The sequence below is a fragment of the Xenopus tropicalis genome, chromosome 4, assembly GCF_000004195.4.
Source record: "Xenopus tropicalis strain Nigerian chromosome 4, UCB_Xtro_10.0, whole genome shotgun sequence".
Classification (NCBI taxonomy): domain Eukaryota; kingdom Metazoa; phylum Chordata; class Amphibia; order Anura; family Pipidae; genus Xenopus; species Xenopus tropicalis.
Window position 1 is genome coordinate 63123339 of NC_030680.2, and position 27330 is coordinate 63150668.

Sequence of the window (27330 nt, forward strand, 5' to 3'; positions counted from 1 at the left end):
CCATAACAACAACTTGACCCAGTTTTGAAGCCTCCTCCATTTGCAACAATAGCTGGGCCTCATCCCCCTCATCTATACGGGGTGGTTTATAACATACACCAATGATCATTTTCTTTGTGACCTTCAGCCCTACTGAAATTTCTACCCAAAGAGATTCGACGTTTTCATTGGTAATGTCTTTATTACATGGCTTTAAGTCTGACTTTACGTAAAGACAAACCCCTCCACCCTTTTTAATCTCTCTGTCCCTCCTAAAAAGTGTATACCCATTTAAATTCACAGCCCAGTCGCATTTATCATCCCACCAGGTCTCAGTGATACCTATTAAATCATAATTTTCAATACATGCAATAGCTTGCAGCTCCCCTAATTTACCCGACAAGCTACGCGCATTAGCCAGCATGCAGCGGAGATTATTACTTCTCCCTCTGATGTTTACATTAGCTAAGGGAGAATTAGAGCTAAGGCAATTATGAGACTGCTTTCCTTGTAACGGAAGCTCCTTATCTGATAAACTATATGCCCCCCTCACTCCTCCCCCACAACCCTTTGCTAGTCCCCCTACCCCGTCTACACTAATTTTCCCATGGAATTCTAGCTCACCCACCCCCCCCTTGTCTAGTTTAAACACTCCTCCAACCTCTTAACCATTCTCTCCCCTAGCACAGCAGACCCCCTTCCATTGAGGTGCAATCCGTCAGGGCTGTATAGATTGTACCCCAAGGAAAAGTCAGCCCAGTGCTCTAGGAACCCAAACCCTTCCTTCCTACACCAAGACTTTAGCCACGCATTTAGCTCCCTAAGCTCCCGCTGTCTCCCTAAACTTGCACGCGGCACCGGCAAAATTTCCGAAAAAATGACATTGGAGGACCTTTGCCTAATCTTAGAGCCTAGATCCCTGAACTCACTCTTTAAAGTCCCCCACCTACCGTTCATTTTGTCGTTAGTACCGATATGTACCAAGACAGCCGGGTCATGCCCAGCCCCTCCCAATAATGTGTCAACCCGATCAACCACATGCCGAACCCTGGCACCAGGAAGACAGCAAACTGTCCGGTTGAAGCGATCCGCTCGACAGATTACCCTGTCCACTTTCCTAATGATCGAATCCCCTATAACCACCATCTGTTTAGGCCTAGCTCTGCTCTCCTCCCCACCACTACTAGTGAAACTGGTCTCCCGGCTGTTAGAGAGATCAGCCTCACCTAGAACCGCCAATCCAGAGTTCACACTCCCATCTTCTTCACACAATCTGGCAAATCTGTTGGGATGCGCAAACCCTGGAGCAGCCTCCCTTTTCCTTTTCCCCACACTAGATTTTCTAACTGTCACCCAGCTTACTGCCCTATCATCCTTTTGCTGCTCCCCTCCCCCCCTACTATCTGACCCCACTAGTTCTTGTTCAGTTAACAAGAGACCCCTCTCAAGATTGTTGATTGAACGCAGTGTTGCAACGTGTTCCTCTAGGACTCTAACGCGAGCCTCTAAAGTGGCAATTCGCTCACATCCACAACAGAGGTATGCACTTTGGAACTGTTGTTCCACAACTGCATACATGTGGCAGGCTGTGCACTGTGTCAGACCTTCAATGTTGCTACCACTCATTCTCCCAGTTACAAGAACAGTTAAACAAAAATAGGTGTAAGGACTTGTAGTAAATACCTTGTTTTACCTTATTTTTAACTCCCTTAGTGTTTAACTCCTGAGTTTATAACTCCACTTACAGAGTCCCCACTTCAAGAGCAATCACTTACAGAGCACCTACCACCAGAGCAAGCTCCACTGGAGTGCCTGTGGTTCTATTTATGCAGTCTGTAAAGGTGAACTAATCAAACCCCACCCTCCTCAAGCTGAGGGTAATTACAAGGGAATGTAACCTGCTGTAAGCCTATGGATCCCACAAACTTTGTAAATTAGCTCCAAAAACAACAATTACTTATGAAAAAAAATAAATAAAACCCAACAGTAAAAAAACACAATGGTTTTGATAAAGTTAGTAAAGAATACTTATCCCTTTTTAGTTGAAATGAAAGCAAGTTGATTCAACCAGCCACCAGCCTGTTAGTAAGCAGCTCACTGGACTGCCTGTGGTTCTATTTATGCAGTCTGTAAAGGTGAACTAATCAAACCCCACCCTCCTCAAGCTGAGGGTAATTACAAGGGAATGTAACCTGCTGTAAGCCTATGGATCCCACAAACTTTGTAAATTAGCTCCAAAAACAACAATTACTTATGAAAAAAAATAAATAAAACCCAACAGTAAAAAAACACAATGGTTTTGATAAAGTTAGTAAAGAATACTTATCCCTTTTTAGTTGAAATGAAAGCAAGTTGATTCAACCAGCCACCAGCCTGTTAGTAAGCAGCTCACTGGACTGCCTGTGGTTCTATTTATGCAGTCTGTAAAGGTGAACTAATCAAACCCCACCCTCCTCAAGCTGAGGGTAATTACAAGGGAATGTAACCTGCTGTAAGCCTATGGATCCCACAAACTTTGTAAATTAGCTCCAAAAACAACAATTACTTATGAAAAAAAATAAATAAAACCCAACAGTAAAAAAACACAATGGTTTTGATAAAGTTAGTAAAGAATACTTATCCCTTTTTAGTTGAAATGAAAGCAAGTTGATTCAACCAGCCACCAGCCTGTTAGTAATGATCAATATATCACTGAAATAAACCTTATCAGTAGGGAGTTAAGCGCCAGCATGATGTTTGTAAAATGGCCTATCATTAATGTGCAGCTGAGCTCAGTTTCATCAAGGATAAATGCAGTTGCCAGGAAATAAAGAACAAATAAACAAAGATAGAAATTTGGCACATTTGTTAAGAAAGGTGCCTGGTTAGATTAGTGATGGCAAATAAGAATATTGACTGTTAAATAAATAATGGGATTTTTGAAGTTATCTCACAACCACCGGTGATTGGGCAGGTAGCATGGTAGTAACACAATGCAGAGGGGACTATTATGCATGTGCATAAGCTCTGTTATGTTTTATAAAGTTATTTGCTTTTGAAGGATGTTAAAATGTTGCAGCCTTGGGAAATAGTGGGAGGAGACTGGGAAGCTAGTCTCTGTGTGTAAGAAATAAAGATGGTCAACTGTTAACAACCTGCCTGCATTACTGAACTACATCACTGACTATAACAGGGACCCACAAAAATGTAGATGGAGCTGTGAACCTTAAGTTACACAACCAATTGTTAATAAAGTTTACTGAGCCAATATATAGCATGTACATAATATTTTCATTTTTGCCTCCACTGTTCCTCCTTGACCTTTGCTTCCATGCTACTATTCTTCTATTTAACCAGATTACAGCAATGCATATGCTGATAATTCCACTGGATTGCATGGGACAAATACTGTTTGCCATACTGAATCTTAAAAAAGAACAAGCTGATAACATCAATGTTATGTACTGTAGAACATCTGAATAATATTTTTCAGGGGACCAGAAAAATATGGTGGAAAATCCAGGAAAATGTAAAATCAGTGAAATTCCTTACACATTATATGTTGGTGGGACCACAAAAAAAGGTGGAAAATGAGGGTCAATTTAAAATCAGGGGATGTAAAAGTTAATTTTCATCCGTACTTAAAATGTATTCTTAATATTCTTAATACAGGTATGGGATCCCTTATCCGGAAACCCGTTATCCAGAAAGCTCCGAATTACGGAATGCCTGTCTCCCATAGACTCTATTTTAATCAAATAATTCAGAATTTTAAAACTGATTTCCTTTTTCTCTGTAGAAATAAAACAGAACCTTGTAATTGATCCCAACTAAGATATAATTAATCCTTATTGGATGCAAAACAATCTTATTGGGTTTAATTAATGTTTTATTGATTTTTTAGTAGACTTAAGGTATGGAGATCCAAATTACGGAAAGACCCCTTATCCGGAATACCCTTGGTCCCGAGCATTCTGGATAATGGGTCCTATACCTGTATATATATAACAGAATCGACTATATATTTTCATCCCATAAAGCACTAGATAACATCCAAAAGGTAGCTCCATTACATGGTCCGATCATGCCCCCGGTATACCTAGATATCTCCCTTAACACTCTATATCAGAAACATTTCTCTTGGAAAATTAATGATAGCTTTCTGAGAAATCCGGATACCTTGGAAATCCTAACTAAAGCAACTAAGGAATACTTTAAAAATAACACAAACACTGCTAGCAATGCCATAATAGAGTGAGAAGCATATAAATGCTTCATCAGAGGTATAGCTATACAACAAGGTACAAAAATAAAAAGAGAAAGAGCCAACAAGAAACAAGAACTACTTCTCCATATTAAACAATTGGAACTTACATACAAAGCCTCAAGAGCACCTCAAACCCTCACAGACCTAACAATAGCTTGCCATAAATTAAAATCTCTATTACAAAATGAAACAGATAGGGCCACATTCCTTTTAAGAAAACTGTTTTCTGACCATGGTAATAAATGCAGCAAAATGTTAGCCAGAATGCTTAAAACTAAAGAACAAAAAAAAAATCACATATTTAAAAGTAAGTCACCAAACGGGCAGATCCATGAGACACCTAAGGAGATACATAAGATCCTGATAGATTTCTATAGAAAGCTCTACCAGATTACTAACCAAAACATATCTCCACCCCATTCTAGCAACCCGAACATCCAATATAAAATTATTTAGCCGCTTCTCAGATTAGCCAGGGCGACCAGGAGTGGATTATGTCTATGGAATCAGATATGTCTAGTCTGGAATTAGAGCAGGTTATAAAAAACTCCCCTTATGATAAATGCCCAGGCCCAGATGGATTTTCAATGGGATTTTTCAAAGCTCTGAAACCACATATTTTGCTCCCCTTAACTAAAGCATTCAATGAAATAAAAAATGGACACTCCTGGTCCCCAGCTTCACTGGAAGCTCATATCAGCCTGATATTAAAAAAAGGGAAAGATCCAGCCTCTCCAACTAGCTACAGACCTATTTCACTAATAAACAATGATATGAAACTCCTGGCGAACATCATAGCAACACGAATGAAACCCGGACTTTTTAAACTTATACATATGGATCAGGCTGGTTTTCTCCCTCGAAGGGAAACTAGGGACAATCTCAATAAGGTATTAAATGTCATTCTATCTGGAGAGTGTAGCAATACCCCCCTCTTTCTCCTCTCCACTGACGCCGAGAAGGCTTTTGAGAGTGAGGTGGGATTTTATGTTCCAATGCCTGAGGCATATAGGACTAAGCCAGAATTCTTTAAAGTGGATTGCTTTACTCGAACCCCACAGCCAGACTAAAAATAAATGGCACCTTTTCAGAACCCATAAACTTACAAAATGGAACAAGACAGGGGTGTCTGCTTTCCCCACTGCTATTTGTGCTCACACTAGAGCCCCTTCTCTCAACTATCTGTAACACTCCAGATATTCAGGGCATTAAGGTAGGAACCTCCCATCATAAAATATGTGCTTACGCTGAAGACCTGCTTTTTACTCTTACCCAACCTACAACCACATTACCTAGTCTCATACCAGAAATAGAACACTATAGCCTACTAAGTGACTTAGTAAACAAACAAATTAAGTGCACTTAACATTAGCCTTCCTCCCCTCACTGTGCTAGCCCTAAAGGACAAATTTCATTTCCCCTGGACTGTAAACAAACTGACCTACTTAGGTATTCTCTTGACAGCTAACTACAAGGAATGGGTTAGTATCAGTTACTATGCTATCATTCAGGAAATTAGAACCAATATTACCATTTGTACTAAAATGTCATTATCATGGTTTGGCAGAGTCAATACTCTCAAGATGAACATTTTGCCAAGGCTTTGATACATCTTTCAAACCATTCCACTGAAACCACCATCAGACTTCTTCCCCATGATAAACAACTTAACCTGTAAGTTTGTATTGAATAATAAACATACCATTGTCCACCGCTCTGAAACGGAAGGCGGACTGGGCCTACCAAACTTTCAGCTATACCACCAGGCATGTGTACTGCAACACATTACGGACTGGACTTATTATGAACATTGCAGAGCTTGGATACCAATTGAACAAACATATGCAATACAGCCCCTAAAATTGCTTCCAGGGCTGCAGCTCAAAAATCAAGATGGCTCATGGGGCAAGCATCCATTACTTTTCTATGCTTTGAATACCTGGGACTCACTAAAGAGCAAATCTAAGCTAATGGCAGAATACTCACTACTTACCCCCTTAACACACAATCCTGCTTTCCCGCCTGGCTTACAAAAAGGATATTTTGCTGAATGGCAACATGGCACAATATCACAAATCTTCCACTTATGCCCCCAAAGCTTCTCTACCCCAGTGGGAACAAATGCAAAATACACTCGCCTTGCCGAACTCGGAACACTTTAAATATCTACAAATTGCAAGTTTCATATCATCCATCCTCAAAGGTATCACTGGCGACCAAATTTATACAAGTTTTGAAAATATATGTCAACAAAAACTGCCTCCGTCACGCAGCATTTCCTCCATAGATCAAATTGGCTTTCAGTACCACCTCTATGCTGATGATACTCAGATCTATCTTTCCTCTCCTAATATCAACCCAGAGCTTCTAACTCGTGTCTCTTCCTGCCTGTCCGCTATCTCCACTTGGATGTCCCAACGTTACCTTAAATTAAACCTCTTATAATATCTCGCCTTGACTACTGTAACTCTCTATTAATCGGTCTTCCCCTCCAAAGACTGTCCCCTCTCCAGTCCATAATGAATACTGCTGCCAGGCTCATAAACCTCTCCAACTGCTCCTCCTCTGCCATGCCACTCTGCCAATCTCTGTACTGCTTCCCCTACCATCCAGGATAAAATTCAAACTAATGACTTTCACATTCAAAGTAGTCCATAACTCTGCCCCACCCTACATCTCTGAACTTATCTCTAGATACCATCCAACCTGCTTGTTAGGCTCCTCTACTGACCTGCTCCTCAACTCCTCTCTCATTTCCTCACACACTCGCATTCAAGACTTTGCAAGGGCTGCACCCCTTTTCTGGAATTTGCTCCCATAATCTGAGACTTTCTCCCAATCTCTCTGCCTTTAAAAGATCTCTAAAAACACATTTATTTAGAGAAGCTTCCCTTATTTAGATTAACATAACCTCAGTGTGCTGCTAAAAGCAATACCCTGTGCCACACCTCTCACAATTCTGGTCATGCCCATTCCCACACTTTGTGTCTCAACCCTTTCTCCTTGTAGATTGTAAGCTCTTTTGGGCAGGGCTCTCTTCACCTCTTGTATTGGTTATTGATTGCTTTATATGTTACTCTGTATGTCCAATGTATGAAACCCACTTATTGTACGAGCACTTTGGAATATGTTGAGGCTTTATAAATAAATGTTAATAATAAATAATAATAATACCCTACTTCATAAAGAGGGAAAAAACTTTAAATAAGCATTTCACAGAGCTAGAAGGAATACCACTCAAATCATTCACCAGGCAGAGGAGCTGCAGAATATTGGAAAACAATTACAAAATTATCACAGGATGGTACAATGCACCAGTTAAACTTAGCAAAATCTTCCCAGGAACATTGGATAGCTGCTGGCGATGCAGATTGTCACCGGGCACCTTACTATGGGACTGCCCTGAGAAACAAAAGTTTTGGACCAAAATGATAAATTACAGATGAAGATTGACAAAGAAACAGCAACAGTTCTTCTACATCACACTGCCCAGTCTGTCCCATCCTATAAGTCACTCACTCAATACACACTCTTGCAGCTACACTTCTAATTCCCCGCAAATGGAAATCCACAACATTACCTACCATCGCGGAATGGACTCTAGAAATGGAGGACTCATATAAAGCTAAACAAAATCACTGGGCCACTTGGTGGCCCTGACGAGCATACCTGGAAACAAGGACAACAAGTCCAACTAACCACGATGGTTAATAATTAATAGAGAGTGGACTCTGCCGGACCATGTTCCAATTATAAATGTTAAGGGTCACAAGATTACTAAATGATGATGTATGTCGTGATCAGGCTCTCGCCAAATAGAAACTATTGTCAGTTGTGGGCTATTGGCTACTGTCTTCCTATCTAACTTTAGATATTTTACTCACCTGGAACCCTCCCTTCCCCCTTTCCCCTGGTTATTAAAACTCAATCCATTAATCACAAGCAGTTTTGACAACGGACAGTTTGATTCTTTCTTTTACGTTTCTCTTTTTTTTTCTTTTTCATTTTTCTTTTTCATATGCTTAGTACTATAAATGACAAGAGCACTGTAATTTCACTCTGCATCTATGCTCAACGTCACTCTGCTATTATTGAAACACTGTTTTGATATTCTTGTCATTCAAAGCTGGATTGTTTATAAAACCCAATACAAATTTCAAAAATTAAAAAAATATATATATTCTTCCCCTGGGATTATAAGAGTTAATTTTGAGTGACAAAATAAGCTTGGCATAATAACCAACCCCCTTTGTTTTGGTACTATTGCATTGTATTTGAAATGGATCAGTGGATTTTATTATAAGCTTTAACTATTGCCCCTGATTTTAGGGGATGGGAAGAGGCTGTAAGTTTTAAAATTGGTCAACTGATATTTTTCCAAAGGAACTATCAAATTTTAACTTCAAAGAAGTGAACTCAAGCGATGTGTACAGAATCATTAAATAGATGTTCCTCCTAAATAAATGCTCCTGTTCTCCTTTTCTCCTTTTTGATTTAAAATTACAGCAGATCTCAAACAACTGTCTCATTAAAACATTACCAATCTACAGTATTGCCTTAAACAGTATAGGACTATTGGAATGCAAAAGTAAGTGTAAAATTGGTTGCCTGTCTTTCTATTCAGCTAAATAATACATTATAACACATTTTTTCTTCAGTATTTAAGTACAGTTATTGGACCCTTTATCTAGAATGGGACAAGTAGTTTTTTGCATAACCTGTCTAATTGGGATCTCCATACCTTAAGTCTACTAAAAAAACATTAGCACATTAAATACACCTATTGGGATTTTTTGACTCCACCAAGGATTAATTATATCTTAGCGGGGGTCAAGTACAAGCTATTCTTTAATTATTACAGAATAAAAAAAACAATTTTGAAAATCTGAACTATTTGATTAAATAGATAGAGTCTATAGAAGATGGCCTCCCTGTTATTCAGAGCTTTCTGGATAATGGGTTTTAAGATAACAGATCCCATACCTGTGCTGGTTTTCATTCAGGGCAGTTGTAGATGTCTGGGTAGAACATACATAAGCATAAAATGGAACACGGATAGCACCCCTTTAATTAACTATACAATTCCCTTTGCATATTGTACCTAAAGGTAATCAATAATGAACTGCATGTATTTCCCACACCCTCCATCGCTAACCAAGGCATATCTTTCCATTGCTATAACACTGGAACTCTCTAAGAGAATGTTGCATTCTGGGTTATAAGCCCTGTAATGCACAGGCAGATAAATGCCTAAATTTCATGCCATGAATGACAACCAAAGGTCAAAATTGATTAATACTGCTGGAATCATTAAAGTGAATGCACTAATGGCATATGCTAACCCATCTTAACAAAACAGATTATTCATGTTATTAAATTAAAAGCACTATCTTTTATAAATGTTCTACATCAATGACATATTTTGAAGCTTGATAAATAGCTGGGCAAGCTATAGCAGTGCATTAGATAGTGGGTTAAATAGGTTAGAAGCACATTTTTTTTACAGTGAGATAAACAAGTTAAAGTACAACATTTTTTATGTTTCTTGTTTGTAAAACTTTTCTTTCATGCCATCAATGCATTTAATAAATGAGACTCTTTAAACAGACATTATAAAGATCAAGGGATTTTACGAAGAAAAGGAGAGATGCTGTAGATATGGCTTTTTATGGTGAGTAAAACAAATGTGGTCACATTCCTAAAAAATGCTTATATCAACACGTTTTATCCAGCCAAGGATGTTTTTAATTACAATTTTCTCCTGAAAAAGAAAAACGATTCACTGAAAATATTAAACTTTTTATATTTTTCCTTCCCAGGGGAACAGCATGATACCTTCCACTCTTAAATAAAGGCACATTCAAAAGGTTCTGTCAGTATAATGATCCATGACCAGTAAAATAGAAAATGAACCACTATTTATACAAAAGGTACATTTTCAATGCAAAAAAATTGTTAGAGTAGGTCAACATAAAAGTCACATAATATAATATTGTAACAAATTTCCCCCAGATAGCCAAGCCCTATGAGCCTACATTTAGCATTAGCATCAAGTCACTGAGCTCCCTTATTTCATATCATCTATAAATTTACAGGTCCTGTAACTTATTGAAGCAGCAATTAACCCACGATGTTGCCAATAGCCTCTATATTGGTCACTGCATCAAAAATGAATTGCACTTAAGATTCGTTTCTCGCTATGGGACCCAGATCAGTAGTATTTACTAGCCTACATACTGCTGCATAGGGTACAACCACATGGACCAATCATGGTGCTGAAACAGAGAACACTCTGTCCCCATTTTGTAATAAAAGCTAGTGATGAGCAAATCTGTCCCGTTTAAAATTCCAAAAATTTGCGAAATGACAAGAAAATTTGCAAAAAGGCAAAACATTAGCGAAAAGCATTTGTCACCCACGTCTTTTTTTGTCAGCCACATCTATTTTTGTCGCCCGCTGTTCTTTTGACATGACTGCGCCTTTTTCCGGCGCCCAATTTTGCCGCGACGGCGCTCGATTTGACTCGCCTGTGCCCAATTTGGCGCGCAGCAAAAAAAATCTGTGCAACAAATTTTCACTGAAGTTTCGCGAAACAATGGCGAAATGCGGAAATTCGTTGTGACTCCATGCCTGGCGAAAAAATTCGCTCATCACTAATAAAAGCCACTAACTTTGCCCAGAAGCAGAAACCCATAGCAACCAACACGATGTTTGACCAGTAAATGCTACCTGTTGATTGGGAATAGCTAGGGAATCCTTTATTTGTATAATAAGTGTTTTATCAAACATGGGTCAGCATATTAGCTTACCTCTATTCTATTTCCACTGTGTTGCAATATGCAATCACACAGCTCAGCAGCATGAATGTAACAATATTATTTGTATAAATAATTAAACCATCCTCCCCTCCGTAATCATCCTAAGTAGAAGAAATTGTTTTAACTCATTTCTTTCCATGAACTTCCCGTGAGGTATAGATTTGAGTTCTTTAATTGGCATTAAATATTTTACAAACAAATCTTTCTACAAAAATTCAGTGTACACAGCCATACATTTTTTTAATTAGGTGATATAAAGTGAGGGATTGATGGCACAAAACGAATTTTAGGCATCAATAATTATACTTACGTTTAATTAAGATCCAGACTAATGCACAGAGTTTCTCATGGTATGATTTCGTTAATTTCCCAGGATACAAGATCCTATTAAATTTGGCCTTTAACTTCTCTCTAACAACACATGTTAAGCCTCTGATTAAAAATTCAGAGGTGGCGGAAAGACACCCAAAATTAAACTCTTAAATCTGAACCTGAATATACATGAACACCTATAATTAAGCAATCAAAATTTAGAAACTTCATTATAGGTCTATTAATAAATAGTGGCTTATAATTAATAGGGGGCTCCTTTTTCACAGAAAAAAATGAAGCTGGTGAGGGAATTAATTACATCAGATTAATATAGGGCAGTAAAAATTAGAGTCCCTACTATTACTTATTCCTCAATTATTTTAACTAAATGCTCACTGAACGCATGATTAGACAAAGAAAAAGTTTTGAAAGGCACACTGCCACCAACACATAATAAATGAGTATATGCAACCTGCACAAAATGTACCTGAAATATAAAGTGCTTGACTTTCCTATATTATATCACTACAGTCAATTAGTGAAAACTTTAGACGGGAGTTGAGTCAACTAGACAACAAACATGATATATCTAAATATAATAATGGTGCTCATTAGCTGTCATTTTGTAGAATTCTGTCTGGTTTGTTTGCCCCTGCTGTAATGGGAAAGGGTTTAATTTATGAAGATTGTTACAGTGATACAAACTAAATAAAATATGAGCATAGCATGTTGAGTGTCTATGGTTATTTATTTTTTTTAAATAAAATCGAAACTAATAGTAAATTGAGTTTTTCTCTCACTAATACTCTCCAGGAGAAGCATGATCATAATATCATTCCTTCTTGCTAGTGACTTGCCATGCACTTGGATTGGAAATGGGTTGTCTATTGTATATGATTATGTTGGCAGGCATGTATCAATCAGTAATATTAGTCAGCATATTAGACTTAGGGAGGTCATTTACTAAATGGTCATTTTTGTATTTGTCGTTGTGACAAATAAAAAAAGTTGCAGTTTCACAACTTTTCTATGACTTTTTTTTCGCAAGGAGTTTAATTATGGCTTTTTAGTAAATGTCAGACATTCGTTAAAATGTCAGCCTTAGAGTTTTAGTAAATGTGCCCCTTATAGTCACCTGTCAGGTCATGTACCATAGACATCACATTTACACTAAAATATATGGAAAACAGCAGATGGAGAGAGGGAGGACAATTTGAGAGGTCAGTGGCAATCAAATTGCCAAAAATGTGCCATCAGTCTTAGTTAAGATATTTTGAGTAGACAGTTGCATTAACTAAGTGAATTTTAACATGTTGCCAGTGCTGTTAAATCAAATGAAAGATTAGAGGTTATTTTTATTACTGTTAAACAACATGTTAAATGGTATCTAAAAGACCACCTCAGCTTGACATCTATGGGTGCCCAGGACCACAAAGAGGATGCCTTCAAAAATCCTACTTTTTCTAGCCTTAAGGCTGCCCCCTCTCAGCTACTTAGGGAGCCAGCCCACAACTGGATGCTACTGCTCTAAATTATAAAAACATAAATAGTATCATATTCTTAAAGCTGGATTTTAAAAATGTTTGCATTTTTACTAATGGATCTGGATTATCTTGTTACTTTTGATAGTCTATAATAACATGCAATGTATATATGTTAGGGATGCACCAAATCCAGGATTTGGTTCGCAGCTCACAGCAACCTTTAACCCTTCCCTAACCTAATTTGCATATGCAAGTTCATCCCTAATATATGTATCTCTCTCTCTCTCGATACGATCCTTAGAAAGCACTCACGGCATAAGTATCTCGGAATTAAGTCCTTTATTCAGACATAGGGGCACATTTACTTACTCACGAACGGGCCGAATGCGTCCAATTGCGTTTTTTTCATAATGATCGGTATTTGGTGATTTTTCGGAAAATTGTCGCGACTTTTTCGTTGCCATTCCGAATGTTGCGCAAAATTTGGCAATTTTTTCGTAGCGTTACTACTTGCGCGAAAAGTCGCGACTTTTTCGTAGCCTTTGCGCCGAGTAAACACGTTGACACTATAGGGCTGATTCACTAAAGTGCGTTAATTTTTATTGCGCGTTTTTTGCGCTAAAAGTGACGCGAAATTAACGTGCGATTCACTAAAGTATTACCGCATGCGTTAAGTTGCATATCGCATGCGTTATTTGCACACTGAAATAATACTAATGCATGATTCACAAACACTTAGAAGCGCTAAATATCGCATTAGTCTATGCGAAAATGAACACCTACTTGGGGCAGGCGGTAATTATAGAAAAGTACAGTTCATGAGCTTTTGGCAACACAATATGGACTTTGCAGTGGGATTTATTCAAGTCTGTGTTGGCCCTAGAGTGATGTAGCCTCCAGTTTGCAGGGAAATGGTCCTTTTCAGTACAGTAATTTTCCGAAAGTAATGGCATTTATGGCTAACATGGCGTGCATTTTTCGCACGCGGCAAATATTTGTATGCGGTGCGTTGATTAGCGCTCGTTCCGTCAAATGCCGCACGAAAATAGTCTTTGTGACTAAAATAACGCAAGCAGCGTCGCGCGTAAATTAACGCAAATATGCTTTTAGTCAATCGTGCGCTAAGACGTGAAAAATTAGATGCGATAAAAATTTTAACGCATGCTATAAATAACGCACGTTTTAACAAACTTTAGTGAATCAGACGTTATGTCTGAATAAAGGACTTAATTCCGAGATACTTATGCTGTGAGTGATTTCTAAGGATCGTATGTATTTTGTGGGTCAGCACCCGACCTTTGTTTTTTAATTGGTGAGTGCCGATGGTGGAACATTATAAACATATATATATATATATATATATAAATACTACAAATATTATAAGTGCCTGTGTATGATACTTGATTGGAAAGTTGACATAAACCTACTGCGCAGGTGAAGGATTTGCAAATGTCACATATTTTTAAAGAGCTCCAAAGTTTGAGACATGTGCATTATATGACCATGAATGATAAAGGTAAAAGTTGTGTATATGTTAAGTGGTTTTACAGTTGAAAGAAAATTGGCAGTAAGCAAGCTAGAGGCACTGTATTCTGATGGTCCTTGAAGAAAACAAGTGCCCGGGGCAGCAAATCCTTCTATCACACTTTTCAAGGACTGATTGCCAGAAAAATAGTGCTAGGGTAGAGATGGTTAAAAATGAAATGTTTTGTTAAGAGAGAACATAAGTAAGTGCACTCTGAAGTTAGAGTTATATCTGGTCTAGGCAACTTATTAGATTATCTCTATTTTATATAATTTCTGTTTTATGAACCTTCATACTTGATTTTCTTCAGTGATCAAATTAAAATGCTAAATGGTTATTGTGGTTACAGACCCCAGCTATCAGCCAATAAAATCAAATTCACTGTGATGCTTCAGTTTTGTTGTGATTCTAATAGTTACTGCTTATCTTCTTCTCCAGGTCCTCCCATACTCATATTATGGATACCTATATAATGCTTAATTGCATGGGTAATTAAGCCGTTAAAATAGCAAGCACAGAAAAAAAAGCTCATATAAGTAAGAAACCAGAGAATTAACCCTTTCCCTGCCAACAACGTACGGCGTACGTTGTTGCAGGGAAAGAGCTTATCTGCCAACAACGTGCGCCGTACGTTGTTTGGCAGATAAGCATTCTCTCTGCAGAAGCGGCATGTGCCGCTTCGGCAGAGAGCTTTTAAGCATGACAGCCCCCTGGGCAACGAGCCAGGGGGGCTGTCAGGCCGGCCCTGCAACGCGATCGTCGCAGGGCCCCCCCCCAAGCAGCAGACGCATCGCGTCTGCTGCTCTTACCTGCCGGCTCCCTTCTGCTTCCTGCTTCCTCTCACGCCCACGCGTGTTCACGCGAGATGGAGGACAGGACTGCAGCACCAGGACCAGGCAAGCTTCAGGACAGGTAAGGGTCATTATTCTTTGCATTTATACACATTTATACACACTTATACACACTTACATACATTTACACACACATACAGCATACAATTTTGCATTTATTTTTTTTTGTTTTTTTTTTTTGTTTTGCACACATATACACCTATATAGACTTTTATACACCTATACACACTAATATACACACTTACACACTGTCACACAACTTTTACACATGTACACACATGTATACACAAATATTTTTTATTTATTTATTTATTTTTTTAATTTTTTTTTTACCACTTTGTTTTTAGTTTCTTTTTCTTAAAAACTGTTTATTATGACAGCGTGACTATTGGATCAGATATTCTGACCACTGATTACACTGTTGTGTGACTTATTTTGTTGTTTCACTAATTTGCACAATTTTTGTGGTTTTATTGCATTTTTATCCCTGTATTAGTATTCCTGATCTGTTTTTAGCGTAGCTTTGCCAGGTGTAACTTTGGTGTAGAAAAATAACTTTACCTATTTTGAATTCCTCAGAATGTGTACTTTCCAAAAATATATGGTTTCCTGGGGGTCTCTGTATAGTTTGGGGGTTTTACGACACATAATGCGTTGACAGGGGGCTCTGTGTGCAAAAGCTGAGTTGGCAGGCGAGAAATGCATGTGCGCTATTTTCATTTTGGGGTCAGTGAATACCACAGACTTTGGTATATCTATGCATATTGGGCATCAAACTGTTCAGTAGACCATAGGTGTTCCTATTTGGGGTGACTTGCCTTTGTACGCAAAAAATTGTGTGAGATAAATGCGGCAAACTGCAACATTTTTAGGCGATTTTCTGAAATGTCATAAAAACCAATAAGTGTAGGAAAGCTTTGCAGATTGGTACTTTGGTGTAGAAAGGACTCTTTACCCTTGTTGGATATATCAGAATGTGTACTTTCCAAAACTATATGGTTTCCTGGGGGTCTCTGTATAGTTTGGGGGTGTTACAGCAGATAATATGCTGAGAGGGGGCTCTTATGCAAAAGCTGAGTTGGCAGGCAAGAAATCCATATGCGCTATTTTCATTTTGGGGTCAGTACACACCACAGACTTTGGTATATCTATGCATATTGGGCATCAAACTGTTCAGTAGACCTCTGGTGTTCCTATTGGGGGTGATTTGCCATTGTACTCAAGATATTGTGTGAGATAAATGTGGCAAACTGCAACATTTTTAGGCGATTTTCTGAAATGTCATAAAAACCACTAACTTTAGAAAAGCTTTGCGGCTTGGTACTTTGGTGTAGAAAGGACTCTTTACCCATGTTGGATTTGTCAGAATGTGTAATTTCCAAAAATATATGGTTTTCTGGGTTTTTCTGTATAGTTTGGGGGTGTTACTGCACATAATACACTGACAGGGGGCTCTGTGTGCAAAAGCTGAGCTGGCAGGCGAGAAATCCATATACTCTATTTTCATTTTGGGGTCAGTACATACCACAGACTTTGGTATATCTATGCATATTGGGCATCAAACTGTTCAGTAGACCTCTGGTGTTCCTATTGGGGGTGATTTGCCATTGTACGCAAGATATTGTGTGAGATAAATGCGGCAAACTGCAACATTTTTAGGCGATTTTCTGAAATATCATAAAAACCACTAACTTTAGAAAAGCTTTGCGGCTTGGTACTTTGGTGTAGAAAGGACTCTTTACCCATGTTGGATTTATCAGAATGTGTAATTTCCAAAAATATATGGTTTTCTGGGTTTTTCTGTATAGTTTGGGGGTGTTACTGCACATAATACACTGACAGGGGGCTCTGTGTGCAAAAGCTGGGTTGGCAGGCGAGAAATCCATATACGCTATTTTCATTTTTGGGTCAGTACATACCACAGACTTTGGTATATCTATGCATATTGGGCATCAAACTGTTCAGTAGACCTCTGGTGTTCCTATTGGGGGTGATTTGCCATTGTACGCAAGATATTGTGTGAGATAAATGCGGCAAACTGCAACATTTTTAGGCGATTTTCTGAAATATCATAAAAACCACTAACTTTAGAAAAGCTTTGCGGCTTGGTACTTTGGTGTAGAAAGGACTCTTTACCCATGTTGGATTTGTCAGAATGTGTAATTTCCAAAAATATATGGTTTTCTGGGTTTTTCTGTATAGTTTGGGGGTGTTACTGCACATAATACACTGACAGGGGGCTCTGTGTGCAAAAGCTGAGCTGGCAGGCGAGAAATCCATATACTCTATTTTCATTTTGGGGTCAGTACTTACCACAGACTTTGGTATATCTATGCATATTGGGCATCAAACTGTTCAGTAGACCTCTGGTGTTCCTATTGGGGGTGATTTGCCATTGTACGCAAGATATTGTGTGAGATAAATGCGGCAAACTGCAACATTTTTAGGCGATTTTCTGAAATATCATAAAAACCACTAACTTTAGAAAAGCTTTGCGGCTTGGTACTTTGGTGTAGAAAGGACTCTTTACCCATGTTGGATTTATCAGAATGTGTAATTTCCAAAAATATATGGTTTTCTGGGTTTTTCTGTATAGTTTGGGGGTGTTACTGCACATAATACACTGACAGGGGGCTCTGTGTGCAAAAGCTGAGCTGGCAGGCGAGAAATCCATATACTCTATTTTCATTTTGGGGTCAGTACATACCACAGACTTTGGTATATCTATGCATATTGGGCATCAAACTGTTCAGTAGACCTCTGGTGTTCCTATTGGGGGTGATTTGCCATTGTACGCAAGATATTGTGTGAGATAAATGCAGCAAACTGCAACATTTTTAGGCGATTTTCTGAAATATCACAAAAATCAGAAAACTTAGGAAACCTTTGCGGCTTGGTACTTTGGAGTAGAAAGACATGGGTACCCATTATAGATTCGAGGGAATGTGTACTTTACAAAAATATATGGCTTTCTGGGGTGAGTGTACTTTTTTGTAGCATTATCCCACATAAAGGATGTAAATGTGTTGATTTTCTGAAATGACGCATCATATGGGGGTATGTTCCCATTGGGGCCCCTACATGCCACATACTTAGGTAAACCTATACAAATTGGGCATCAAACTGTTCAGTGGACCACTGGCATTCAAAATCAGGGTGTTTTATCTTGGTACCTAATGCTATGTGGGAGATAAGATGCTGCAAAGTGGAAGCTTTGAGCGGATTTTTGGAAATGTCATCAAAATTGCTAACTTTAGAAATGCTTTGCGGCTTGGTACTTTGGTGTAGAAAGACATGGGTACCCATTTTAGATTCGGGGGAATGTGCACTTTCCAAAAATATATGGCTTTCTGGGGTGAGCGTACTTTTTTGTAGCTTTATCCCACATAAAGGATGTAAATGTGTTGATTTTACAGGAGCAGAAATGATGGATCATTATGGGGTATGTTGACATTGGGGCCCCTACATGCCACATACTTAGGTAAACCTATACATATTGGTTATCAAACTGTTCAATGGACCACTGGCATTCAAATTCAGGGTGTTTTATCTTGGTACCTAATGCTATGTGGGAGATAAAATGCTGCAAAGTGGAAGCTTTGAGCGGATTTTTGGAAATGTCATCAAAATTGCTAACTTTAGAAATGCTTTGCGTTTTGGTACTTTGGAGTGGAAAGACACGGGTACCCATTTTAGATTCGGGGGAATGTGTACTTTCCAAAAATATATGGCTTTCTGGGGTGAGCGTACTTTTTTGTAGCATTATCCCACATAAAGTATGTAAATGTGTTGATTTTGCAGGAGCTGAAATGACAGAAATGATAGATCATTATGGGGTATGTTCACATTGGGGCCCCTACATGCCACATACTTAGGTAAACCTATACATATTGGTCATCAAACTGTTCAGTGGACCCCTGGCATTCAAATTCAGGGTGTTTTATCTTGGTACCTAATGCTATGTGGGAGATAAGATGCTGCAAAGTGGAAGCTTTGAGCAGATTTTTGGAAATGTCATCAAAATTGCTAACTTTAGAAATGCTTTGCGGCTTGGTACTTCGGAGTGGAAAGACATGGGTACCCATTTTAGATTCGGGGGATGTGTACTTTCCAAAAACATATGGCTTTCTGGGGTGAGCGTACTTTTTTGTAGCATTATCCCACATAAAGTATGTAAATGTGTTGATTTTGCAGGAGCTGAAATGACAGAAATGATAGATCATTATGGGGTATGTTCACATTGGGGCCCCTACATGCCACATACTTAGGTAAACCTATACATATTGGGCATCAAACTGTTCAGTGGACCCCTGGCATTCAATTTAGGGTGTTTTATCTTGGTACCTAATGCTATGTGGGAGATAAGGTGCTGGAAACTGGAAGCTTTGAAGGGATTTTTGGAAATGTCATCAAAATTGCTAACTTTAGAAAAGCTGTGCGGCTTGGTACTTTGGAGTAGAAAGACACGGGTACTCATTTTAGATTCGGGGGAATGTGTACTTTCCAAAAATATATGACTTTCTGGGGTGAGCGTACTTTTTACTAGCTTCATCCCACATATAATGATGTAAATGTGTTGATTTTGCAGGAGCTGAAATGACAGAAATGATAGATCATATGGGGTATGTTCATATTGGGGCCCCTACATGCCACATACTTATGTCAACCTATACATATTTGGCATCAAACTGTTCAGAGGACCCCTGGCATTCAAATTTAGGGTGTTTTATCTTGGTACCTAATGCTATGTGGGAGATAAGGTGCTGGAAACTGGAAGCTTTGAAGGGATTTTTTGAAATTTCATCAAAATTGCAAACTTTAGAAATGTTTTGCGGCTTGGTACTTTGGAGTAGAAAGACACGGGTACCCATTTTAGATTTGGGGGAATGTGTACTTTCCAAAAATATATGACTTTCTGGGGTGAGCGTACTTTTTACTAGCTTTATCCCACATATAATGATGTAAATGTGTTGATTTTGCAGGAGCTGAAATGACAGAAATGATAGATCATATGGGGGTATGTTCACATTGGGGCCCCTACATGCCACATACTTATGTCAACCTATACATATTGGGCATCAAACTGTTCAGTGGACCCCTGGCGTTCATATTTAGGGTGTTTTATTTGGTTACTTTATGACCTGTAGGAGATAAGATACTATAGACTCGAAGCTTTGAAGCGATTTTTTAAAAACTTCAAAAATTTTGATAAAAACCTATAACTTTAGGAAAGCATTGTGACTTGATAGTTTGGAGTAGACAGACAATTGTGCCTATTCTGGATTCCCCAGAATCTGTTCTTTCCAGAAATGTGTAATTTTCTGGGATAAACCTTCTGTGAGTGGAAGTTTTGGCCTTGAAATCTAAAGTATGCAGCTATGTGAAGCAGTGCTTTGGGAATTTGGTAGTGTACTGCTGGGAGTTTTTGACCTATACAAGGGAGAAATCTCCATAAAACTATATATATTTGGTATTGGCACGTTCAGGAGACATGGGACATTCCAAATCAGTTGTATTTTTGTGCATAAAATAATTTTTGTTTCTGGTATATGTGTTTATATTATGGAAAATATGATTTTTTTTAAAAATTTAGACATTTAGAAGCCTATATCTTGTTACAGAATTGGAATTACACCAAAATTCTACCATATTTTGAAAGCTTAGTTTGTCCTGAAAAAAACCAATATATTGTTTTCCTGGGTAAACTAAAAGTACCCCAGAGGAAAGGCCCCTAAAGTGAAACAGTGCAAAATGTTCAAAAACTGTCTGGCAATACAAGTTCCGCTTTGACCAAAACGGCTGGCAGTGAAAGGGTTAATACTAATTCAACATAGAAATGTAACTTTTAGATATATGATCTATTTGCAAATCTTTGTTTGCATGGTCTGTTTTTTTACAATGTTGCCATATATTATATATCCACCTTGTTTCTATAATAAAGACATAAGAGCAAAATGATGTTTATAAATATGATGACAGACCATATTGGAAGGATTCATTGTATACATTTTCCATACCTTAAAAGAAAAGGAAAGGTACGATCACTGGATGGATGCCAAAATGTTAGGTACCCCCAGTAATTGTAATCTCTTACTTTATACCCCGGCTGGTACTCCTCTTCCTTCTTTCTGTCTTGGTGATGCTTGTGCATGCACAGTACAGTGAAAAGCCAAACTTTAACAAAAAAAACCCCAGCTTTTTCACTATATTGCCCATGTGTTGGCCCAAGATCATAAAGAAAGAAGATAGGAGGAAGAGGATCACTCTTTTGCAGTGACCCCAAGCTGGTGTGGTTTTCTTTGGCCTGCAACCGTTATCATAGCCTTTGTTTCCTAACTTCCCCTTTAAGTATACTTTTTTTGTGATTCATTTGCAGGGTGCCCTTGCCCACCCTCTCTCATTTTCTCCAGTTTTTTTCCCAGAGTGTGTGATTACATTAGCAACTGCTTTGTATGCCATGTTAAGAAGGATATAGATTCATAATTATGGATAAATACAATGATAAAAAAATATATATTTAGGGCAATGCCACACAGATAGATTTTCACCTGTGGCAAAAATTTGCTATCAGAGGCAACAGATGTCATAAAAATGCCATCAACATTTGAATTTAATTGTGGCGATTCTAATGTTAGTGAAGGGGATGTAATTTTTGAAAGAGCATCTCTGGGAGATATGTTGACCAAAGTAGCACATTTTTACAGCAGGTGACAAATCTCTCAAATACCATTTGCTTCACTAACATTAGAATCAGCGCAAATACATTACATTACTCGTGGTGATTCAGCTTAATCATGGGAAAATGAGAAATAAAATAGGTAATTTACTTGCAGCAATTCAAACATTAGCGAAAGGAAAGGCATTTTCATCATATCTCCTGCGCAATATTGCCAAAATCTGTCCCTTTCTTTCTACTGCAACAGCTAGGCTGCTCATGCATGCTCTCATCCTATCCCGACTTGACTACTGTAACCTGCTACTAACCGGCCTCCCTAACTCCAATCTCTCCCCCCTACAGTCTATATTAAATACTGCTGCCAGTATTCTCCTCCTCTCATCCAGGAGAGTTCAGACCCTTCCCCTGCTAAAGTTCTTATCATGGCTTCCCATTAAATAAAGAATATCTTAAAAACTCCTTCTCTTAAAGGAACAGTAACACCAAAAAATGAAAGTGTATAAAAGTAACTAAAATATAATGTGCTGCTGCCCTGCACTGGTAAAAGTTGTGTGTTTACTTCAGAAAGTCTACTATAATTTATATAAATAAGCTGCTATGTTGCCATGGAGGCAGCCATTCAAAGGAGAAAAGGCACAGGCACATAGCAGATAACAGATAAAACACTATTGTATTCTACAGAACTTATCTGTTATCTGCTATGTAACCTGTGCCTTTTCTCCTTTATCCCAGCTTGAATGGCTGCCCCCGTTACTACACAGCAGCTTATTAAATAAATTATAGTAGTGTTACTGTAGCAAACACACCAGTTTTACCAGTGCAGGGCAACAGTGCATTATATTTTTATTACTTTAAAGCTGTTTCATTTTTTGGTGTTACTGTTCCTTTAACCTTCAAGGCCCTCCATTCCTCTGCCCCTCACTACATCTCTTCCCTTGTGTCTCTGTACGTTCCTGGCCGACTCCTTTGTTCCTCGCAGAGCAATCGTTTGGTTGCGCCCCCAACTACTACTGCTGTTTCCCGCCTTAAACCTTTCTGCCTTGCTGCCCCTTACATTTGGAATGCCCTCCCTGATTTCCTCCGGAGAGAATCCTCCCTCAGTCTTTTTAAAACTAAACTTAAAGACTACCTTTTGGAGCACTCACCCAGCACCTGATCTGGGAACTAGCACTTATATTGTAGTGTCACCCACTGTGACCTACAGCACTTATATTTGCCTATTTGTGTCTGTAAGTTACCCTCCCATATAGACTGTAAGCTCTACGGGGCAGGGACCTCCTTCCTCTTGTGTCTTTGGCTCTTAACTTATTGCAACTGTATTTATTTTGTATATATATGTATTTATTGTTGTACTTTGTATTTATCTATTATTATCTTAATAATCCCCTGTTTGTATTAATGTATTCTACTGTACAGCACTGCGTACATAAGTAGCGCTTTATTAATAAAGATATACATACATACATACATATCTGTCACCTGTGGTAGCGACAAATCTCTCAATGTGCCATTATATTATATAGTAGACCAGTCCACAGATTTAAAGCCTTAGTAGTAATGTAAACAGAGCTTTGGCTATTCTTACTTAGTAAAAGAAGATCCTGAAAGAAACAAATCAACTTCACAAACAGTATTGCCTAGCATAGCCTGAACTTAACTACACAACCAGCTTGTTTCTGTGGTAACATAACGGCACAGTTATGCAAATTATTAGAATAAAACTCAATGGGGGTTCTCCTAGTATTACATTTTCTACATGAAAACTCAGGTGGCAACCAGTTCTATTTCTATCCCTAAGAAACACTGTTTGCAAGGACCATTAAGTTAAACTGGCCATATTTTAACCCAGTAAAACTTGGGGCAAAGTCCATCAACCCAGTAATTTAAGTGTATTTATTCATGAGGAAACAGTATGAAAATCACAACAATGCTCACTTGTTTATCATTACTACTACTACTGTACTACTAATAATAATAGTAATAATATGATCACTTTGATTGGAGTTACCGTTGGAAACCAAGACATACTAGGGAAGACCTGAAACAAAAGGTCTTGAAACAAACCATTTCTTTAGCATTTCTTTTAAGCACCAGGGTGTTTTTTTTGTGTTTTACCTAAAGGTGTTCTCTCATACAAACTGTCTGTCTGTCTGTCTGTCTATTTATCTGTCTATTTACATATATATCTAGAGAGAGAGAACAAGAAAAAGATGATAATATTCCAAATCTGCAGCATTCATTAGAGAGAATTACTGCTTCTAGCAAATGCAGTTAATTCACACACCTTTTCTGTAATATTATATAAATTTATAGCTGTATTTTTTAGAGAGCAAATTCTGCTTTTTTAATGAGCGAAACTTTAAAATCCTTATATTTTAAACATATCACTGGGACCTAAAAGGCATTGCAGAACGTTACGTTGTAACCCTATCAACGAAGAGGTTAAAGAACATTCAGGTTCAGGTAATCTAAAATTTATTACAGCACACCTCTAAATGGCTGATGTCTCAAAAAGAGAAATTAGTAATTTATAAAATCATGTGACATTTTTAATTGATTAATTGATTTTTTATTCTTAAATGTTTTTTTATTACAGCTCTTAATAATTAGTACTCATTCCCAAATATATAGCAAACTGAAAAATGCATTTGGAGAATAAAATATTTGAAGTATTCTCTCACAGCTCTTAGGAAACAGACAACTAAATGGGAATAGAGTTCAGTGAAAAACAGTGGTAAAATATACCATTTTGATAAGGTCTCTACAAAGTTAAAATAATGAATTTCCCCAGGTCTGAGCAGCAGAATAAATTTGATATGTTTTGTCTTGTTTCTAGGGATATTGTCATTTAAATAAAACCTGTTTAAAGATAAAACAGGGTTTAATATCCTCTAACATAGTGTAGTTTTGCATGAGGTGAGTATATTTCTAATATTCATATCAGTGGTTAATACTTTGCCTTTTGGCAAAAAGAGATATTCTTTTTTACTTTTTTTGCCAGGACTCCAGATATACACTTAAGATAAGAGAATTAGTTGCAGAATTCACAGATCAAATTTCCTTTATCAGCATGACTCATTTCATTGTTCTGCTCTTCTACCCGAAGAGATCAGGCTCAACTGAATATAAGCAGAGTTATTTTAAAAAAGGGGAGGCATTATTATGTGATCACAGATCCCTCTCTGTATTATACGAGTGCACCAGAAATGACAGTGCGCCAACTAACCAACTTACTGGCTTTTGATAGGTTGTTTCTGAGTGGTCATGGATGATGGCTTTCAGCACCATGACCAGTGCCCTTTTAAATAAGTGTTGAAAAGGGGCTCATTTATCAACACTGGGCAGAATATGCACCTGAGCAGTAACCCATGTCATTGTTCCCACTGCAGCTGAATGGTTGCTATGGTTTACTGTCCAAGATTAGCCCACTATTGATTAATGACTCCCAATGACAGTAGATTAACCGTACGGCAAGGTGCAAAGTGCAAAAAACATATTTTTTATATATCAAAAGCACTCTAGCACTGTATATCAGAAGCACCTAGTGGTTTACACTGTAGCTAACTGAGGATGTCCAAAGCTCTACGACATCAACAGAGAAGGAACTGAACATATTCTCTAAGTTCTCTAAGATACCTACATAACACTATATCATTATTAGGGGAATGAGCAAGGCATGTTTAACATGCTGTGTTAAGAGTTGGCCATCTATTCCTTTGAAGACAAGCAAAATCATCCTCAAACTAATTGAATGTTGTAAAAAAAGATTAATTCAGGCTGCTAAAAATAAGTGCTTGCAATATGATATCTGGTATCCTTTATGGAAACAATTTGCATGGATGCACTTTTTATAGTTACCAAGATCACTGGATGATACTGATTCTTTATGTAAGAGCAATTTGTTATATTGGGTTGATATTAAGAGTGGATCAAAGGCTAAAAATCTTACCTTATGGACTGATGCTGTAGTGTGTCTGGATCGGTTGCATTAACTGTGAACAACTGTGAACCAATCTGAATATTTTCCTTTTTTGTTACAGTCATTGGATCTGGGTGAAATACTGGGCTTTCATTAACATCCAATACAGTTATCTGAACTGTTGCAGTAGAGCTAGATCCATAGCCAACATCAGGGATCAGGGGGTCTTCATTCTCAACCTTGATCAGCAGCGTATGAAATGCAGAAATCTCATAGTCCAGTGGCTACAATACAATGAACACATAATTAACATGAGCATTAACACTATGCTACTTTAGATGACATCTAAAGCTGGTAAACTAAATAGATTAGCTATTATATAACTATGTTCTATTAGCCTAGAACTCTCTTGTGGAATCTATGTCTGACCTCCCACACACAGCTAAGAAGTCAAAAGAAATGCCCATAGTACTTTACACTCACCATTAGCATATAGACATAGGGCCTGATTCACTAAAGTGCGATAAAATGTGCGCTATTTTTAGTGTGCGCTATAAATTTTACCGCGTCTTAATTTTGGTGATTTTTCACACGATTCACTATAAGTATACTTGCGCTTTTTTACGCGCGATATTGCATGCGTTATTTAACTCGCGAAGACTATTTCAATACACGCCAATACTTGCGGAAAATTACTGTATTAAAAATGTACATTTCGCTGCAAACTGGCGGCTGCGTCACTCTAGGGGAAACACAGACTTCAATAAATAACACTGCAAAGTCCATATTTTATTGCAAAAAACTAATTTACTGTACTTTTCTATAATTATCGCCTGCCTGTAGTAGGTGTTAATTTTGAGTAAAATTGAGTAAAAAGACACATACTTGAATAAATAACACTGTAAGTCCATATTTTATTGCAAAAAAATCATTTACTGTACTTTTCTATAATTTTTCGCCTGCCTGTAGTAGGAGTTAATTTTCGCATAGCCGAATGCGATATTTAGCGCGCAAAAGTTATAGTGAATCATGCGATCGTATTCTTTTCAGCGCGGAAATTAACGCATGCGGTAAAACTGGCGTGAGAAATAACGCATGCGAAAATGGCGATTTATCGCACGCGATAATACTATGGTGAATCGTGCGCAAATTATCGTGTCTTTTTTTACCGCAAAAAAGCGTGCGATAATTTTTATCGCACTTTAGTGAATCAGGCCCATAGATCTATAAATGAAAGCTTTGGAGGCATATATTTCCACTACCTTAACATATGTACAGTATAGGTTTACATCATCCTACCCCACTTTGCCTCCTTTGCATTGAATCACCCCCACTGCCTTCCTTAAATCCTTCCCCCTGCTCCCAGAACCTACAATCCCCACCTTTGCACTCCTACATGCACAGGTCAGAAACCTAGTAACAGCAGAGTAAGGAAAATACCAACTGAACAGTACATAGTTGCATGGTTACATACTTAAGTTAGGTTATGTTGAAAAAAGATCAATGTCCATCAAGTTCAA

General features: G+C 38.0%; 1 protein-coding gene across 1 annotated transcript in view; it reads right to left on the reverse strand.

The window, feature by feature from the left end:
• Window positions 1-27330, reverse strand: part of cdh13 (cadherin 13) — a 512601-nt gene that overhangs the window by 48317 nt on the left and 436954 nt on the right. Inside the window, 1 exon segment of the mRNA NM_001103078.1 lies at window positions 25841-26094. Within this exon segment, the coding sequence (NP_001096548.1) occupies window positions 25841-26094 (254 nt within the window).